This window comes from Phaseolus vulgaris, chromosome 2 (assembly GCF_051622355.1).
Source record: "Phaseolus vulgaris cultivar YP4 chromosome 2, ASM5162235v1, whole genome shotgun sequence".
Classification (NCBI taxonomy): domain Eukaryota; kingdom Viridiplantae; phylum Streptophyta; class Magnoliopsida; order Fabales; family Fabaceae; genus Phaseolus; species Phaseolus vulgaris.
The window spans coordinates 36044376-36066904 of record NC_143499.1 but is presented as its reverse complement, the minus strand read 5'-3'; the positions used below and the strand labels follow the sequence as shown (position 1 = coordinate 36066904).

The following is a 22529-nucleotide window of genomic DNA, read 5'->3' as shown; positions in this document are numbered from 1 at the left end:
CGCGTTGTTCTAATCAATCTCTCAGACATATTATTCAAGAGGTAAAAGAGAAACATTCCATAATTAGACACATGGATACAAGTGGGGTATTAAATACATGAGTGGATACATGTTTTATTGATAAGATTTAGTTGAATTTGATTAACACATGATTGATTTAGTTTAACCTTGTGTGAGGATAGAAAGATGATAATCTTTAGATAACATATGAAGAATTTATTAGTGAAAGAACTTGAGAGTTATCTACTTCTTATTTATCTTATAATGTCTATTATATTTTCCTACTGAACAATCACAAACCCCTATTTACATTAATATTATTACTAACTTGTCATTTTTTTTTGGATTTGTTAGATTATCTAACCACTTTTATATTATTATCTTTTTTATGCTAGACAGTCTAACATTGTTGTCAAACAGTCTCTACACTAGAACTATAAATTCTTTTAATGATTGCTATCACTAATCATACTGATTTTTTAAACTAATAAAATTAAAATCATATTCTTATAATATCAAATAAATCTCTAAACTTTATTGCAGATTTCTAATCATATATTAATAATAATAATAATAATAATAATAATAATAATAATAAGCCATCTAACTTTTTAAATTTCAAAATAAAATAATTAACAATTTATATTTTTAAGATTCTTTTAGTTTTCTTATTTTTAAGCAGTAATGTTAAAAAATTGGAAGACATAATCAGTTATGTCTTAACATACAATTAATTATGTTACCCCTATAATTATGTGTTGAGGCATAATTAATTATGCCTCCCTACAATCACACATCAAAACATTTCATGTAGGGAAAAACAAGTAAACTCACTAATCCAGCCTCCAATCCAATGTTTTTCTTCACATATGATAGGAGACACTCTTTCTCTCCCTCATCTTTCTTTCCATGCATTTCCATTAAAATCATGCAATCCAAACTTCAACAACATTGAGTCTTTCACTATTCGCATATCATCTATAAGTGACTATGTTAATAACAGAGTAAAATTAATACATATATTCTTTTAAACTATTTTATTTAAAGAAAAAAATATTATTTTTAGTTATTTAATTTTTTTAAAAAAATTAATCATTATAATGAAAATAATGTTACCTTTTTTTCAATTAGAATTTACATCAAATTCTTATAATTTTTACTATTCAATAGTAGAATCTAAAGAGAATAAAGACCGACAAGTATAGATTTTTTTAAAATTCTTCATCTTCTTTAAATTTCACGAATATTGAAAGAAAAAACAATGCAAACTTGAACCGAAGTAAAATAACATCATTTACATTATATTAATTAATTTTTTTCTTAAAAACTAATTTTTAAAAAAGTAATTGTAATTATCATAGTCGACCACCAACAGGATTACTTGATAGAAAAAAAAATTATGGAACCAAATAGAAGAAAAAAATTAAGACACAAGAAAAATGTAAAAAATATACTAAGGAATAAAGGAAAAAACATATACGAACATATACGTGTGTAGTGTTAGTGATATTCAATTGTTGATATGTAGTTTAATAAATAGATCTTCACTTATTTTCATACAAGACAAATGAAATGAAAGTGTTATGAATTGAAATGAAATCCAATGATTGTAATTGAAAATAGATCCATGTGTGGTTTATATGAATGATGAAATTAATATTGATATTTTATATGAAAATATTTAAAGAAATGTTTATAAACTATTAGTCTAATTGGTTCTTTTTGCATGAATTATGTTATGGAATTTCTTTGCATTAGCTTATTCTTGTTTTTGTTGTTGTGTTTGAACCGATCACAGTACTACGTAGACGAATAGATGACCATACAGGTGCAGGAGAGCCTTAAAGGCTTGTTTTATTTTGAGTTATGGATTTGTAAATATTTGTATTTCTATAAGTCTTAATCATGTATTAGGAATGTTTTAAAAAAACTCTAAGCTTGTATAAAAATATGTAAAACATGTATTGTAATAGTTAGATGTATTTTTGGGGTGTTACAATATATAATTTTTAATTTCTTTTTAATCTTCATAGTCTAAATTTTTAAAATAATATATATAAAGATTAAAAATTAACAAAATGAATAATTCTTTTAGTAACAATGTTATTGGTAAAAAATCTATTAATTTTATTGATAACTAATATCTGTAAGAAAATTTGGCAAGACTATTTTATTGAAATTTTTGCTTCCAATCACATTTAATTTGTCCACAATCTATAACTCAAAACCTTATTTAAAGAGATGAAACCAATTGAGTAATTTAATCAAATTAAAAAAAATGGTTTTGAATAAGTTAACACTAAGATGTGAGTGCACCTTTTTGAAATTGGCCAAGAATAAATCAAGATTGAATCGAGTATGTATGGATCGGGCTAAGAATAACTGGTGTTGCTATTTGCATACACACTTTCTTTTATCTGTACATTCTTCTCTCTTCTTTCTCTCAAACTATTTTTCCTTTTATATCAACTAATTGGTGACATGTGAGATGAGTGTGATTATCTGGAGATTGAATAATAATATCTTGTATTTTAAATTGTCAAAATTTAGTATTTTCTTTAAAAAAATTGTATGTAGTTTATCTATCTCCGAAATATCATTATTAAACTTTTTATTATTATTATGAATGTCAAAATTGAATATGATAGTTTGTTATTTATTAACTTTAATGGTCAGTTTAATTGAAAATCAATATTTAAATACCTATTTATAAATTAAATTTATATTTTGATATGTAGTCTTATTATGTGAGATTCAAAAATTTATAAATATACATTAATATTAAAGAAAATATTCACTCAATACTCAACTACTTATATATATATATACTTTCATGTAGACATCATTATGCAACTTGACATTTCAGTTAGACTGACACCTCAAATAACAACAATAATTTGTCATCACATGAAAAAAGTATTATTAAAAAAAAAATACAAAAAAAATATGGAGGAATTAGACCAAAACTCATATATTAACAAAAATGATACAAAGATCGACTATACCTATTCATAAAGAATTTTAAGAACATACTAGATGGAAACCTATTATATCAATGAAATGATTATCTATGAATAAATCCTAAATTAGCCAATTTATTAGCACACACATTCCCTTCACGAAAAATATGAGTAACCATAACCTGATTTTCCCACAATAATTAAGACAAGTATTCAATCGATTATGAAGCGTCCAGAGAACATTAGTCCTAATGCAGCACAAACCAAGACAAATTCACATTCAAGCCATACATTTAGTAAGCCCCATCTTTTGAGCTTCTTCTATAACATGTATAACTCCATAAAACTAAGCAACCATAACAGTCTGAACTTCAAGAAATATAGAGAAAACACCAATAAACTCACCCATATTCCTACGGAAAAATACCTCCACAAGTAGCAAGACCAAGATATCCCCTAGCAGCCCCATCAATGTTAGTTAATTTTAACTCAGTCTAATGAAGGGAACTCCCATCTAACTGAAAGAGGATGAAGAACTTTACCAGTACGAGTATTAATACCAAAAAACTTAATCATGTTGAAATCCAACATTTCATTCTTCATTAAAGATTTAGACGAATTTCCCATTAGACAAGTTAAATCTTTAATTACCGAAATAGCCCTAAAAGCATCAATCTTATCCTGAAATCTAGCATAATTCCTCATACGCTATATCATCCAAATAGAAAAGGTTATCACAACAAGTTTAATTAATTTAACCAAAGGACTATCATCACTCTTAATAAAAGAAAGAAGATCATCCTTATTAGAGAATTGAGAAGTAAGAAAAATTTATCGAACCTAACTCCAAATATGCAAAGCATTATAACATTCAAAAAATAAACGTTGAATAGATTCCTCGTGCTTTTCACAAAACGTACACATAGAACATATATGCAAACATTTATTATGAATATGTTGATCTGTAGAAAGCCGCCCATGAAAAACTTTCCAGAGTACTAGAGTTTTGGAAGATGGAATATATGAAAACCAAATGATTTTACACCAACCACAGGGAACTCCTAGTTCCAAGAAAAAAGTCCTAGCCGATTTAAGAGTGAAACAACTAGACTCATCTAGAATCCAATTAGGAATATCTTGTTCCTCCCTAACCATGATATGATTAAAAAAATAATACATATGCTTATGCTGTAAAGACAAGAGAATATTCTCAATACTCAACTACTTAATATTATTATTACTTTGAGTTATAATTGACTTAACTATTAAAGAATTTTTTGTAAGTTGACTTAACTATTAAAGAATTTTTTGTAAGTGGACTTTATTTCCATATAAACAACTAATTCAAGTTCATCTTTAAAGAGTCCACAAAACTCATAAAAGAGACTTAATTATTTTTACACCTCGTCTCAAGTGAACCTCCTCCTTTCATAAGAGCATTTCGTGTTTATTATTGGGTTTCAAATAAAACTTTATTGCAAGCCACTCGTTTTGTGATTCTTCCTATAAGTTGCATTACCATCTTGTCTTCCTTCGATGGTGAAAGAGATTCCTTGATAGTGAATAATCCAAAAGCAAACATAGAAAGCTTATTCTAGAAGAACAAGGGAAACCATTCAAAACAAAAACTCATGTAGCAAAAACAAGTTGAGAAAAATCACAAAGTCCAAACATAACTCATTATAAATTTAGAACTTTTTGATACCAACATCAAATCAAACTTCAAGGTCTACTAGATAAACTAGATGTATTCACCCTTATCTTTAGACATGAACTCCTTGATCAATATGTTTCCTTTACCACTATAAATCCTTTTTTTCGCAACACTACTACTTTATTTTACAGTGGCAGAGTAAATATATTGATTAGGGGATTACTTCAAAGATTAGGCAGTATGTAGAAAGCGACCATGATAGATTATTCTAAAATTACTGGGACATCCATATTTGAGACGAATGTTAGGGAGAAGAGTCTCGTCCCATGAAAAGTAACTGAATTGTCTACAATATTCGTATTCCAACTTGTTCCCCCAAAAAATACGATAATGACGACAGAGAATGGATTGAGTTATTTTAGAGCCTTCATCTATTTACTTAATATTTTCAAATGTGAGTATTTTTTTTTTTCATGCACCAAAAATAAAATAGGAAAGTAAGAATAAATATAATGTAAAATAATATCATATCAAAATAATATAAAAATTACCTTCTGTAGTTTCAATAATATAATTCATTTTTTGCATACAAGAAAGATTTGAATAAATTTTGTAGTGACTAGTCCAAATTATCATGGTTGACAATTTAATGCTAGAAATCTCAACAATATTTACTTATTTAAATCCCAAGGTCAAAACTCCATCTACAATATTTTCAAATCTTTATTTATTAAAAGTCTTATTATACTTGCATAATAATTTTTTCAAAATAATTTCTATCATATTCCTTTGTTGAATAAAATAAATAATCAAGATTATAATCAAGAAATGCATATTAGTGAGATAATATAATTAAATAATATAAATAAAACGAAATGGATTAAGCGTGATTGAATATAAATAATATAAATAAAAGGGACCAGTATGTGACTAGAGATAAAACAAATAAAATAGATTGAGTGAAGATCAATAATATAAATAAAATGGATTAGTGCGTGACTAAAAATAAATAATATAAATAAAATAGAGTAATGTGTGACTCAAGATAATATAAATAAAATGGACGATAGTATAATTGAATATAAATAACATAAATAAAATGGAACCATGCATGTCTATAGATAAATAATATAAAATAAAAGGAATTAATGTGTGATTGGAAATATAAAAAAATGGATAAGTGTGTGATTAAAAATAATAAAATAAAATAAATGAAGTTAGACACCTTACTAAATAATATATTTATAAATCAAATAAATACATACCTAAATAATAGATGTTTTATTTATTTTTCATTGTACTTCTGGTGTGTTTGGATTATGGAGTGAATTTATGAAAATTTGAAAGAGTAATGTGTTTTGAGAGGAAAGTGTGAAAAAAATGAGATTATTTGGATTATGGTAAGTAGAATGAATTTGTCCGAATATAATTTTTTTTAATAAAAATATATTTTTCCGTTAGAAAATGAATTGTAATATTAAAAATTGTAAAAAAAAAATATATAACGAACATAATTAATTAGATATTTAACTAACTAATTACTATATTATTACAGTTAATTAAAAATAAGAAATAAAATACTTATTTATATATGAAATCTATTTAAATTAAAATATTATTAATAAAATACTTCAGTTAAAAGTTATTAGATAATTATAAATAGAAAAAAGTTATTAAAAGTAAATTTTAATAAGTAGATGAGTTAATTAAAAAAATTTAAAATATTTATGATATCGTTGAATAATTATTTTAAAAAAACATGTTAATTATCGTTGTCAGAAGATGAAAATTTTCACAAAATAAATTATAAAAAAAAAGACTCTAAACCTTTTAAACAAAAACTACGTAGATAATTGATTACTATCTATTATTCCTTATTTTTTATGATGTTTTTAAATCATGATTATGTCTTATTTTTCAGCCATAATTAATTATATTTGATAATATTTTTAATACATAATCTATTATTTTTTATTTTTTTAATCATAATTGATTAGGTTTAATGATTATGTGTAATGATTATGTAGAGAAAACACATGTATAATCCATTATCTTAAACCCATAATGGATTATTGACTTCTATGGTGTACCCTTTAATGACTTTTTGTTTATCTTCAAAATTGGTTATGAAATTCTGGAAATATACACAGATGAAAACTGGGGCAAAAACGGAAATGCATGTGAAGAGCTTCAACCTAAATTTATGTGAATAATTACGTAAATTATATATATAACCCATATAGCATACATAATTAATTGTTATATAGAAAATTTACTAAGTTGCCTTTATTTAAATATAAAAATCATTATTAATATTTTAAAGATATTGGTTACTTGCTGTAATTATTTATTATTTTTAGATTAATTACTTTATTTTATTTTACTAAAGAATTTATCTTCATTGGTTATCTTAATTAAAATAAAATTAACTATTTTATTTTATTTTTATCTTATGGATGTAAAACTTAACATTTTTTTTCAAACCAAACAAACTTATTATAAAAAAGGGCAGTAAGATGACAAAAGTAAAATGTAAAATATTTTAAATTTTAGTTTTAATAGTTATAAAATTTTACTATACTTTTAAATATTATCAAAAGTAATATTCCCAAAATATAAGATCATATCTCAAAACCAACACTCTTTTTTTTAAATAAAAGTAAAATTTAATAATTTAAGAGATTCCAAAAAAAATAAAAATATTCTCTTCATTTTAAAAGGATAGATGGTTTAGTATTAAAAAATTATATTGACTACTGGTTTCAATTTTTTTAAAAAGCTTTTTTAAAATTGTCCGAAAAAATAGTATTGTATTTATTAATCTTTAAACAAGATCTGGTAATAATAAGTAATAGAGTTTACTAATGATTGATTTTCAAAATATTAGTATAAATATTTTTTACCATTTAAATAAGTTTTAGTCATTTCTAGGAATCACTATTTTTGGATATGAAAAAATTGTCTTGCATCAAATAATTCTTAAATGCATTTTTTTTATACTATACTATTAGTGTAAAAATATATGTTCTTTTAAAAAAATGTTTAAGTATTTTTCGATACACAACCATCACTTTATTTATATTATTATAATTAAGATAACATGCAGTAATATTATATACGAGGCAAACTTATAAAATGGTTGAGAAAATAAAATAAAATAAAAATTAAAAATAATATATATATATATATATATATATATATATATATATATATACTAGAAGAAAATCATGAAATAGAAACCAATTTTTAGAGACCAAAATAATTAGTTGCAATAGTAAGTAAATTAGAGATCATTTTGGAAACTAAAACAAAAATTGATTTCTACATTAGTTTCTATTATTTTCTATTAATGTTAAATAGTTTCTAAATTGGTCTCTAATTAGCAACCAAGGTTTTAGAAACTAAATTTAGAAATTAAATAATTGGTAGATAAAACCTTTGTTGTTAATTAGATACCAATTTAGAAACTATTTAACCATAATAGAAAATAATAGAAACTAATTTAGAAACCAATTTTTGTTTTAGTTTCTAGAATGGTCTCTAATTTAGTTACTATTGCAACTAATTATTTTGGTTTCTAAAAACTGGTTTCTATTTGATGATTTTCTTGTTGTGATATATATTAGAGAGAGAAAGAGATATTTTGTAAAATTATAATATAATTTGCATTGATGTATGATAAATGATAACCTTAGTTATTGCTTTAATTTTGTTTGCATATATCGACCCTATAATTAAATATTAAAGTTCTTTTAGCAATACAATCATTTACTGACTCTATGATTAAAAATTAAAGTTTCTTTTTATGCAATGTGGTTGTTTACTAATCCTATGATTAAAGATTAAAGTTTTTCTTCAATCACGTGTTCGTTTATCGATCTTATGATTAACGGTTAAAGTTTTTTTCAACATCCTATGATTAAAAATTAAAGTTTCTTCTTCAACGATGTAACTGTTTATTAATCCTATGATTAAAGTTTAAATTTTTTTAGCAATGTATTGTTTATCGAACCTTTGATTGAAGTAATGAGGTCATTTAGGGTGTAGTCGATTTGTGCATTGGTGAATTACTTGGATCAGCTATGGTTGATTTTTTAAACATACAATATTAATCTGCAAATTCTCTCTCAATCTTCCACTATACTTTTATATTTTTTTTAATCCAATAATATCTTTTTGAGTTTGGTTAAGATGTTTTTATTTTTAAGTGATTGCTTGTAGTAAATGTTGATGATTAAAGTAAGTTTTATGGTATTTTTATTAATGGTGATTATGTTTTCGTTCATTTATCTTTTTCATTTTTTTTAATGTATATCGGATTGTACAATTAGTAACACTTCTTCATTAAAATTTATTATGAATTGTAAAATCTATTCTAAAAAGCAATACAATGAATCTTCTTGTCAATGAATGCAGGGTGAAATTAATATTATTTAAAAATGTGATATTATTCTTTGTTATTTTTTTTTTAAATTAAAATTGATTTTTATAGAGGTGCACAAAAAAAATATGAAGGTCTTGGAAGAGTTGGCCTACTAATTTGAAACAATGAAGTGGATAAAAATTAAACATAACCCAAAAAGCCATTAGACAACATTAAAAAAAGTTCAAAGCCAGAATGTAATATCCAAAGCTGAAGATTTTGTTTTTGTGCCATGTAAGAAGTTCCCTCACATTTCATTCTCTTGCTTCTATGAGGACTTGTGACATTTCATAAAATTTATGAACCATTTATCTAAATGGTAGGTTCAAAATTATATAACCGTCAATATATAGTAAGCAATAATAGTTGGGATATTTTAAGCAAGAAGCAATACATAACTGAAAAAAGGCCATACCAAATTAACAATGATTCAAACTTTATAATACAATAAGATCTTTTCATAATTTCCTTCAAAATGCACACTCATCTTTAAAACAATCATACCCAATAAACCAATCATTTCAATTGTCTACATTTGTGATGTTATATGGGTTCGTTCGTGAATTTAGCTAATTACATAAAGTCAAACTCCCTTTCTCACCAAACCATATAATTCCTCCTTATTCATCTTTTTCTTGTTACAAAAATAAATAATTTTTATTTTATTTTAAATAAATATTAAAAATTTATTCTATTACAGTCATATCTACTATAAATTTTTCAACGCTTTTTCTTTACAACTCAACATTTCAAAAAAAAAAAATCACTCTTCTTTAAAATAACCTTTTTTCAGTCTCAAACCTAATCCTTGAACAATCATGTCTACATGGGAAACAAGATAAAACCAAATGTTTGGATATGTCAGCGTTGTGCGATAACAATTTGAATTGTCTAAGGGTAAAAGTCACAATCATAGACAATCGAATTTAGAATACCTTAGTAAAAAAAATGCAATTATGTATATATTGTATCTGTGTTTTGCATAAAAAATAAATACTTAGATTTATTTGTAGAAATTAATTGAAGAAAATAAGAGAAGACAAAAGGTTGTAGAAACTTATTGAAGGTAATTGCAAAAGATTGCAAAACTGCTGAACTAATCTCATTCAGGTTGATTTACTTCGATAATATATATATATATATATATATAATAAAATTACAAATACTGGAAGCTATAAAATAGGAATACTAACAAGTCTGTAAACTGATCATTAATACAATAATAACACTAAAATAATTTTAGAATAATAAAATCATAATTAATAATAATAAAATATAAATTAATAACCAACATTATTTAACCTTGAAACAAATAACAATGCTATTTTTTTGCAGATTCATAATCCTATAATTTTCAATTTAGGTAAATAAAAATATAATAATTACATAAACATGAAAATTATTCAAAATAATATATTATGTTTATTCTAAAGAGGAATTGATTTTTCGTAAGTAGAAGTAAAAGTTGTACATTTTTTATCAAATAAATAACTTGAAATTTAAAGATAAGTCCAAGATCACAAGTAGTATAGTAAAGATATTTTTTTTATAGAAATTTGAATGTCTTGAATTAAAGCCCTCAATGTGAGATAAATTAAATGATGATATGAAAGGTTTATTTATAAGCTCTAAATAGTTGAATAAGGTTCTAGATCAACATAGAGTTTGGTTTCCAATTTAGTTTAATGAAAAGTGAAAAGGTAAAATCCTGTTACGTAAGATGCATTTGTTGGTGAGTAAAATATTGTGTGAGCACAAGGCCACCACATCCCTCAATAACTCCATCTTTCCATTCCTTCAACAATCCCTATACTTTAACACACATTTGACATTTTACATGGAAAAATTGATGAACAACAACTACAGCAGGCGTTAAGTAGAACTAATATGCAGAAACATGTGAAATTGAGTGAGTGGAGAGGGAGATAAGAAGAAGAGGAAGAGCTATGCAATTACAAAAACATTTACAATGGGTGATCAAATTGATTTGCACCCTCAGAAGTTATTCTGTTTGAATAATGGTTACTTTACAACTATTTCAAGTATTGTAGTAAGTTTGGGTTTTTTGTATCTTCTCAAAAGCAAAGAAGAGCATACGACACTGACAGATGACATAGCCATGCATGCACCAGCAACCCATGGTGGGAGCTGGATCCTCAAGGAAGGAAAGAAAACCCCGGCAGCAACCGGTATAGCAACAACATTGTATGCCATTGCGAATACATAATTCAATCGAATACGAAAGAAGGTCTTTTTGGAGAGGTCAATGGCTGTGATCACATCTTCCAAGTTATCTCTCATCAGCACATAGTTAGCAGCTTCTATTGCCACATCTGTCCCTGCCCCAATTGCCATACCTACATCTGCAGCAGCTAATGCTGGCGAGTCATTGATTCCATCACCCACCATTGCAACCATACTTCCATCCTTTTGGAATGAACGGACAACCTCAGCCTTTCCGGCAGGCATAACCTCTGCCCTTACATCTTCAATGCCAACCTGACACAAACCTCATTTTAGCCCACTTTTCATAATAACAACAATTTCTACCACAACTTTATGTCACAATTCTCATAAACAATCATACATGCTCCATTATCATTTACAATACACGGCTCAGACAGAAATAGGATATTTATAGTAACAATCTTAAAACTGTTTCTAATCTGCAATGTACTTTTTTTGGTAAATTCATTTCCTTCAAATATTACTATTGTACTTTCAAATAAGTAAAACAGCACGCTCAAGAGGGAGGCTAGAAAAATAGGTAATCATGCTACTTCCGAACTCATATATAAGTAATCTAACATACTTTCACACTAATTCAGAATGTTAGTTAAATTTTATTTGATGCCTTTTATTTCATAAAATAAATATAATTTTCAAAATAACCTTTAATCATATTTATAGGGATGGTGTCGAAGTTTAAAAACATAAGGATATTTTTTGAATAACAGCATGAAATAGAATTGAATTAGTTAAATTTTACTTATATTTAAGTCAATCAAACATGACTATTTTTTTTCATATATTTGAGTTCAGAACTAGAGAGTGAACATTATTCTTTCACACAATGAATACAAAACTTTCCGTCGACTAATCAAGTTAATTGTCATACTTACATTCCCTTTCTAAAATATTGGTTTTCTTTTTAAGTAGAAGTCCAAATTTTAAATGCATCAACTAAGAAATCAAACTCCAAAATTATCTCAATGTCATACTTTCTGAGCAAAAGGGAATACTATATATATACAAACCTCCTTGGCAACAGCTCGAGCTGTTCTCCAGTTATCTCCAGTAACCATAACGGGTATGACTCCCATTTTCCGGAGGCCATCTATAACAACAGCAGCTTCTCTCTTGAGTGGGTCTGCAATCCCTAAGGCTCCAGTTAATACATCATCATACGCTACCAGTATCCCTGTCTTTGCACTTTCTTCAAGCTCTACAACAAAATTTTCTACTTCTGTAGAAATCTCTATGCCATTTTCCTCCAGCAGCTTCCGGTTACCAACCTGTTCAAATAACCAAAATAGCTTTTAAACACAAAAAAAATATACTGCCTCAAATAAGCAACTCTCTGGAAAATAGCTTTTACACATAATAAAAGACATAACACAATTGCGAAAGGACTTTACCAAAATACGCTTCCCATCTATAAAGCACTGGATACCCCGTCCTGGAAGAGCAGAGAAGTCTGAGACATCATAAAGCCACCCTGTCTTGAACTCCTCAGCACCATTCTTGGTACCACAGGTAGGAGAAGACTCATCAAAGAAATGAAAATGGCGGGCATATTGCAATATTGCTTTTCCCAGAGGGTGTTCACTGCTAGCCTGAAATTAAAAAATATATATATATTAAACAAATACAGTCGATTCCTCTAATAGGCATCACAAAAAATGGAAGAGTGAAATTTTCTGACAAACAAATAGGATAAGATGATATAGAGCTTTAACAATGGTCGTCTTAATCTAGTTTCAGAATGTCAGTACTTGAGGGAAGTTGAGCTGTCTAAGTCGAGGAGGGAGAAAGAAAAGTAGAAAAATATGACACTTATAAATCCTCTATAATTAGATCTAGGCTTGAATAGTGTGTATTTGCGTCAATACCATAAACCGAGTATAAGAATCAAAGAAATAACCATCGTCAACAAATTGAAAGTCACCTCAGCAGAAGCCACCAATGTAAGAAATTCTCCGCGATCCATTCCTGTGAATACCTTCGCAGCAGTAACCTTGGATTTCCCCTGAGTTAGAGTGCCTGTTTTATCAAATATGACATATTTCACCATCTGAGCCCTTTCCAAGGAGTCTCCTCCTTTAATTAACACGCCATTGTTTGCCCCAACCCCTGTTGCAACCATGACAGCAGTTGGTGTTGCCAAACCAAGTGCACATGGACATGCAATCACCACAACAGATATTGAAAACATAAGGGCAAAAACAAAGTGATTTCCATTTTCTGGCAGCCATTTTTCTGGGTATACTCCAAGAGCCCCAGCTATATACCTACAATTTTAGAGAGAAGTAGTGATAAGAATTCCAATTACAGATTAGAAACCAGCTTTTTTAAGTACGCAAAACCAGTCAAGCTAATCTTACCAGCACAGTAGTGTCAATAATGACAAAATCACAACCGTAGGAACAAATATGCTTGCTACCTGCAAGCCAAAAGAATCGCATCTGAGATCATATCTAATATTTAGTTGGGCGCCAATCAATCACAATATTATAAAGTTATAGTGAGTACTATAAAAGAATTATTAGCAAGGACAAAAAACAGTTGCAGAAATTATGAGCAGAGACTAAAACCAAAACAAAGAATTACTTAACTATCCGACTTTATGAACAATTTCATAGAAGGAACTTCAGTTGTCAGAGGTGAGGCATCAAAATATTAGCCCAACTCTTACAAGCTTAATCAGATATGCCAATTAACAGGAACACTAAACCCTTACTCCTTGGTACTCAAATTATCTTTTACAATTCAAATCAGTTGATCATCACTTAAAATCTGAAATTATTTAGTTCTCATTTGCTTGGTCATTGAGAGACATGAAACATTTCACTTAACTTCAGAACAGAATCGTTACCTAATATGTAAAAGTGCATGACAAGAATACTTACATAATCAGCAAACTTTTGAATGGGAGCTTTGGACATCTGGGCTGTCTCCACCAAACTAATTATCTGACTCAAAATTGTATCAGACCCTACTTTGGTTGCTTGAATATGAAGGGCACCGTGCAAATTAATTGTACCTCCAATAACAGATGCATTGACCTCCTTCGAAAGAGGTGTCGATTCACCAGTCACCATACTCTCATTTACATAACTTGAGCCCCAAGTAACAATACCATCAGCAGGAATTTTTGTACCAGGAAGAACTTTTAATGTGTCACCAGGTTGAACGAGTAAGGAATCTATTTCCCTTTCTTCAACAGTTTTACCACCTAGAAAACAAAACAACTGTTGGCAAGTTTTCTAATCTGATGTTGCAATGGAATATTAGATTATATATGAAATCCCCTGATTAACGAATTTTCACTCTAAATATAAAATAAATCAAAACCCAAGCTGTTTCGCCTTTGTTCTCTATTAAGAAAAGAAAGCACATCAAACTAAAGTGGCATGCACCTTTATCTTTGACAACCAATATAGCTGTTGCTGGAGTAAGTTCCACTAGCTTCTTAATAGCATCAGATGTCTTTCCCTTGGCAAGGCACTCCAAATACTTGCCAAACAATACAAATGTTATAAGCATAGCACTTGTTTCAAAGTATGTTGGAGACCAAAATCCTGTAAGGGCCCCGTAAAGAAGAGCACAAACGGAATAAACATAAGAGGCTGTAGTTCCCAAAGCAACCAGGACATCCATGTTTGTTGAACCATTTCTTAGAGCTCTTCCGGCCGCTATATAGAAGCGTTTCCCAATCACAAATTGAATGACACTTGCCAATGCCCACTTCAACCAATCACCCATGAGAAAGGGGCCACATCTCCAAAGTAACAAGGAGTAGACCAGCGGAATATGAGGACAGATTACCCCAATGAAGAATAGAGGAATCTGTGCATGATGAGAAAATCAGTACAAATGAATGAAAGTTTAAATAAAGATCCTAAACAAAAATATAGACTTTTAACACAGACTCTCAGACGTTAAACAGAGTAGCGTTTTCATATCTACATAATGTGAGAGACTCACAGAGATGTGAGCACTTGCAATAGAAATCCCTTCAGCAGCAATCTCATATCTCACTTTGCTTCACTTATATGTCTCTACGAAGAAAAAGAATCATATCGTTTTTCGGTGTCTAAGCTATCTCTGGCCAAGAGTAAGAAACCAATATCTCAAAACAAAAATTCCATTTAAAAGACTAACCTTTGTCAAAAACATTTTTCCTTATACAGGGACCTAGGGGTCTAAGCCCAGATAACATGATGATATGAAGACAAAATACCACTTAAGATAAAATTCATGTACATACTAAAATACAACGCCTACAAATCATGAATTCATGGGATTTTAACATTTATTCCAAATACCCATAAAGAAAGCTCACCGTGAAGTGAAAACGATGTCAAAAAAAGAAAGAAAACAAAACCAGGAATACACAAACATCACTGAAGAATAAACAAAGTGACATCAAAGAGATACTCACACTGAGAAACAGGCTGAAACTAAAAAGCCGAAACATATTTGAGGTTTCCGAACCATCTTTGGAAGCCATTCTAGCGTATGGATTCCTAACATGCAATCTAAACTTGCCATTACTTCCCAGATGGATTCCATCAACCAATGACCTCGAACTAATAACTTCAAGGTCATACACCACATCCAGCTCGTTCAACACCGGGTCAAACCGAAACTGCCTCACCCCCTTGAGGCCACTGAGCATCCCTTCCAAAACCTTTGCATCACCCAGAGAGTACACACCACCAACCCCCAGCACAACCTGGCCCTGCCCATTACTCTGCACAAACGAACCCTCGAAACCAGCGTCTTCAATGGCCGCCACAATATCATCTTTGCTAATCACATTGGGATCATACTCAACCTCACCCAATGAAGTAGCCAAAGCCACCACCGCTATTTTCACTCCATTAAGCCTCTTTAAAATGCCCTCAACGGAATTCACACACGCCGCACACGTCATCCCGCCGATCGTGAACTGCCCCACCACGGCGGCTCCGCCGCCGCGGTCCGCCGGACCGGACTCCCGCAAGATCTCCGCCTCAAAACCTGCGTCTTCAATCGCATTCTTAATGTCGTCATCCTACGGTTCATTCAAAAAACACACAATCAAACCATCACCTAACGTAACAGCTTCGCGCAAATAAAAGTGAACAAACGAACCATGAAGAAATCACAACGGAGAATGTTATAGAAACCTTGACGAGGCTCGGATTGAAAATGACGTCAGCTTTGTTTTGAAGAAGAGCGACGGAAGCGTGGGTGACGCCGTCAACGGACCTGAGAGCGGTTTCGACGGAGTTGGAACACGCGGCGCAGGTCATGCCGGTGATTCTGACCTGAATCCGCTTGGTTTCATCGTGGTGGATGTAGTGTGTGTCGTAGGAATCGAGGAGGCGAACATCTTCGAGGTCGTCGGAATGTTCGCCGGCGCCGGGAGAAGTTAGTTGAAGGTCTCCGGTGGTGGGCGCCATGAGGAGAGAAAGAACGTGTCAGGAAAATCCGAAGGAAAAGAAATATATATATATAAAGGAAGGGAAAAAAAAGGTTATACGGAAAAACGAGAAAATAGTTTTTGGTTTCATCGTTTTTGGTGGCGAAAGCAATATTTTAACTAAGTGGAAGGTGGAGGTGGGGTTGGAGGGAGATTTTTGAGGTGGTTTTCCCGTTTTGCCCTTGTACTTCTGGTGTTGGGTATTTTTTGTTTTGTACTGCGTTTCCAAGTCTAGGACCGTGTTTGGTTGGCCAACGCACGCATTGCTTCTGTTTTCGGTAAAAGTCTAGTATTGCGGTTGAGAATCGCGTCTTGGAAACTGAAGGCTGTGGCCGGCTCATGGGCTGGTGGATGAGCTGGTCAAAGAACGTCAAAAGTGTGTTTGGGTTGATACCAGAAAATGTAAAATAATTGAATTGGTGGGTTCTTTAATTAAATATTGAAAGAGAATATTTGACATTGGAAATCTTTAAAGCAAGATGAGTTCAATAAATGAGTGTAAGCAATTATGTAAGAGAACAGGATGGCAATGCTACATGACCCACTTTCCTTTCTTCATTTTTTAGAATTTTATTAGATCCAGATTTGGTTGTGTTTAACATCTTTTATTTTTACCCTCCAAATAAAGAATCAAAAAAAGGACTTTCTATGCCTCCATTTCCTTTCTATAATCAGATATTAGCTTCTTTTAATTGTTTTTGGTTCATTCAACACAAACTCACTTCGACTTTGGTATATATTCCACTTTATTTAATATTGCATCATGTGTTTGGTAGCTTCTATAAAATAATAATTTCATATTTATTATACATTTTAATCAATACTATAAATTAATCATATTTAATATTTAAATAAAAGGTTAAATATGTCTTTCATTTCTCTATTATAAATAAAATAATTTTTGTCTTTCATTTAAACTCTAAATCATACTCTAAATCATTCATATACTTTGTGAAATGATTGTTAATTTTTGTCATAAATTATTTTTTTTCAAAATTCGTTGTTGTTTTGATTATATACTGATATTTAGTGTAACTATTTTCAATGAGTTGAGGAAGTAGAATATAAATTAAACAAATTCCACGTAGAAAATATTCATTACAATTATTTTTATACTATAAATATTTTAATAGTGTAAAATTAGTAGCAAAAATCAATTTCGTATTATAATATATAAATAAAAAAACATATTTAACTCTTAAATAAATTGGATGAACAAGTCAGTCTAAATTGAAATAAATTGGAGTGGATTTGTTTTTCTCAAAACTAATCCAACCTAATTTGTGAAGAATTGTTCATTAGTGCGTATATTATTACCCTTTACCCAACTCTACTATACCAGCATTTGTAATGTTTTTTTCTTTCTTTCACAAGTTTTTTTTCATGTAATTTTTGTTTAATATTTTCAAACATTAAATATTGACACATCAGGTGGTGATTATAATTTTGTTTGTGTTGTAGGTGCATGCATGCAGAAAAACACTTTTTTTTATTGTGTTGTATATAGAGTCATTCCAAGATCTTATATTCAACGTTGTATAATAAAGTCCTTAAAATAGCAAAATCAAATAAAAGAATAATTGACAGATAGACTATACTTAATGTTACTCTTTCTTGGTCAAGTATGAATATTTAAGACATTATTAATGTAAGAAGTGGTGGGAACATATTTAAGACGCTTTTTAAAAATATTTTTGTCATAAATTGAAATTTATTAAATAACAAGTTTTAAAAAACTACAAATATAAACTACAAATAACAAGTTTTGTCAAGAAACATTCATTAAAGTAAATCATGATTTTGAATAAATTTCAACCAATAAAAAAAAGATATTTTCCATGTTAATATATTAAGGGTAGCATGTGAATAGATTATGTGCACCCATCCCACGGATAATTTATAAGATATTAACATAGTGTATGGTTGGAAGGAAAAAGGAAAATAAAATTGAATTTTCTTTTATTTGATTTCGACTTTAAAAAAGGAGATAAAAATGAAGACAAGACATAAATGTTAACTCGAGTAATTTTATTTTACAATATTTAGATATGACAAATTTAATTTGTTAAAAGTAAGAAACATGGATTCAATTATTAAAGCAAAAAGTACATACTTAATTAGGTTATAACAATATTGATTTATTTTTTAATGGTTAAAACTATCTTATATTCCTTTCAGAAAAAAAGCTAATCTTATATATTTCAGTTCTTAAATAGAAGATGACATTAATTCAATACTCATAATAATAAAATGTCAAATTATAATATGGGGTCTTTTAACCTTATTTCTAGGTTTTATTTTTTTACTTTCATTTTTTAAAATTCTATCTCTAACTTTTAATTATTTGAATTTGAATCAATTTATTCCTTTTGTGAATTTAAAATTAATGTTTATGTTTACGTACAAAATCTAAGGTATTGTCCGCTTTGGAGGTCGGTGCTCCATCATGATTTTGTCCTGAAAAGACGTCTTGGTGAGATGAAGGAAGAAGAAGTATATAAACTGTCATTGGCCTCGACTCCTGAGCGATGTGTGACTATATTATCATACCGGAACACTTTGTATATGAAAATATTCAAGGTAACATTTAAAAAATTGCCTAAATTTAAGTTCGTGTATATATTTATAATAATTGTGCTTGAGGATAAATATAATTATTGTGTGTTGATATGCGAGCACATGATGATAAAATGGGTCACTCTAACCTCTTTTGTCCTACCTTGTAGTTATGCAGGTTAAAAAAATTGGTCTAAAATATTGTTCTGTCTTGTTTTAAAAAAACTTAAAAAATATATTTATGTGATTTTTTTTAATTTTTATTATATAAACTTTTTCAATTTGAGAGGTAGTATTGTTAGGATTAAGTATTGTCCGCTTTAGAGGTTGGTGTTTCGTCACAATTTTGTTCTGGAAAAACGCCTCGATGAGGAGAAGGAGGAAGAAATATATAAACTGTCAATATGAGACTATATTGATATACCGGAACACAAAACACAAAGTGTAATATCATTTATCAACAATTATTAGAGTTACATAAACAAAAAGAAATGGTAAACTAACTTTAAATAAATAATTCATATTATATTAATTTATTAAATAATTATATTAATCCTTGAACAATGCCATCAATAATTAAATCAAACACAATGGTTTCAATTATTTGATAAAAAACAATTCATCTACTTAAAATTAATTTCACTCAAGATTCAATAGAAAATATTTAATAATTAATATAATTCGACTACTTTCCAAAAAATTATACAAAATTGAAAGATGTGAGATTAATACATAATTTATGGTCAAGATACATTCAAGCATCAAAACTACATTCAAATCCTAATGACCCGCATAAGATTAGGCTAATTCCTCACACATTTCATTCTACAATATGGCATAGAAAACTTTGATCCATTGGTTTTTTTCACCATATGATATTGTCATTTATATGATTTAACTTACCAATAAATATGAATATCCCATAAATTAAATATCTAACTCAATACTCAAACAATAATGTCAATAATGACATTGTTCTCTATTCATCTTAAATCGCCATCACACACCAATTATCATTGTTATTTCCCAGGTGTAGTTGGTCAACCAAATTTCCACTCCATTGAGTGATTTTTAAAAAGTTTTCTAATTTATGTTAGGAAGAATTTGATTGAAAAAAAAAACTTCGAAATTTTCCCCTTTCCATATTGTCTCTCATCCATTAAGCGAATTTAAATTTGTTTAGTGATATTCTATTTTTATATCTTATCATCTCTATTTAAAATTGTAACTTAGTTTAAAACAAATAGTTATAAGTCCCAAGTCAAATCAATTATGATAAGATAGAATTTCAATTCAACGTATCCACCACTTACACCTAATCAAAATAATAACCAAAAAGAGATAGTTCCTAAAGTTCATTTAGTAATTCTTTTAACCTAATAGTAATTAAATTTCAAACCATCACAACTAATTCATTGATCTTTCAAATAAAAAATATAATAAAATGGAAAACACAATCCAGAGCCTCGAATTCACATATAAGAAGAGTTATTATCAATTTACACTAAAAAAAATATTAAATAAAAAATAATGTTAAAGATCAAAATAATAAATACTATTATAAATTTAAAAAATTATTGTATTTAAAGTATTTTATATTATTAATAAAAATTTATAAAGTAGTTTCTAAATTGATATATAACTATTAGCTACTAAGGTTTTAACTATTAACCACTCTATATTCTAAATTAGTCTCTATTAGTTTTTAGACAATTTAGAATATAAAATATTAGTAGTTAAAACTTTGGTAGCTAATTTATATACCAATTTAGAAACCATTTTATAATTTTTTATTAATAATAGAAACTACTTTATATACCAATAATTTTTTAGTCTCTAAAATAATATCTATTATAATCAATATAATGACTAATTATTTTTTTTCTAAATTTGATTGTTATTTAATTATTTTCTCGTAGTGTTAAATTATTTTTTAAATTTATACTTTAAATTAAAATCAAGATTGTTATTTTTTATCAATACTTGGCTTGCTTCTTAAGGTGTTAAAACTCTAAAAGAATGATGAATCAAAGATATTCAATATTGCATATAGTTTCTAGGTAGGGAATCAACAATGCATACTTTCTCCATTGTGACCTTCACCACATTAGGGGGAGAACCATATTGTGTAAAATAGACTCCTTCAAATACTTTTCCTAGAGTCACAAGTCGATGAGTGAAATTATCCTCCACAAATAACCCATAATGGCTTAACGAGTCAATGTCATCCCCTTGATGGATTACTAGTTGCATACCTCTTCTTTGTGCTAACTCTAACAGTGTGAGTCACAAAAGTTTGTTGGGTAGGAGTTGTGTGTGATAGACCTAAGGTCTCGAGGCGCTACTCAAACTCTATCACCTCTTGTGTGATCTGCTAAGTAACCTTTTCTTTCACCTCTTGTGTGGTCTACTGCCTCAATTTCATAATGGCTTCTTGACTGGGTGCCCCAAAGGACTAATTTTGTGATGCAGTTCCGAAAAATTGATGAATGTCAACCCCTGATCCTGTAGCATGCACACGACCAGGGTGCTCATGTTGTCCAATAGAAAAAACAAGTATATCCTAACGATTATGAGGAAAAAAAGTACCTTGGGAGTTTTTCTCAATCAAGGAATCCTGCAAAATTCCAAAATTATATAAGTATTTCATATTATGTTGAAGAAATAGCTAAAAAATATGCTTGAGAAGAAATTTTATTACAATTTTTCCTAAGACTATCCATGATTGCTTATAATTATATTCATCCATTTTTTGTATGCGTGTTTGCTTTCATTTCTGGTGGTGGATAGGTAGTGATGGAGGTTGGCTAGCTCCTTTTTCATCCTCAAAAGTAGTAGCAGGTCGTGTTTTCCCCTTCTCCCTTATCATAGATTCTTCAAGCTTACGATAATCTCCACGAGACAACAAGTGTGAGATAACATTATGTGCCTGAATAATTTAATTAATAATATAAATAATAATCTAAATAATTAATAATTATATTATTTATAATTAAACTATCAATCTAGCTACTAAATTCATTACAAATAATAATGAAAAAATAAAATAAAAATCCTAAAATTACTAACATAGTAAGGGAGGAGCATGGGTTGTCGATGAGCTGTAAGGATTGTGGACAAGTCGCAGGGAGCTTCCAAGGTAGTGTAGGGCTATAGAGGTGAGGAATAGAGACCTTCAACATTCTATCAATGAAAAAGAAGAAACAGAATGAAGAAACCACACAAAAAACTAAAACAATACAATAA

General features: G+C 28.8%; 1 protein-coding gene across 2 annotated transcripts; it reads right to left on the bottom strand.

The window, feature by feature from the left end:
• Positions 1-10963: 10963 nt before the first annotated feature.
• Positions 10964-16845, bottom strand: LOC137811698 (copper-transporting ATPase RAN1). Of its 2 annotated transcripts, XM_068613528.1 has the most exons (9): positions 16432-16845; positions 15702-16316; positions 14677-15106; positions 14167-14492; positions 13642-13700; positions 13206-13548; positions 12676-12873; positions 12295-12552; positions 10964-11536 (listed from the first exon to the last, which is right to left on the bottom strand). In XM_068613528.1, the coding sequence occupies exons 1-9, from the start codon at positions 16705-16707 to the stop codon at positions 11060-11062; spliced, it is 2982 nt and encodes a 993-aa protein (XP_068469629.1). In that variant the 5' UTR covers positions 16708-16845; the 3' UTR covers positions 10964-11059. The 2 variants fall into 2 exon arrangements, with proteins under 2 accessions (XP_068469629.1, XP_090154821.1); XM_090298695.1 differs by lacking the exons at positions 15702-16316; positions 16432-16845 and adding an exon at positions 15245-15318.
• Between the last annotated feature and the right edge of the window lie 5684 nt (positions 16846-22529).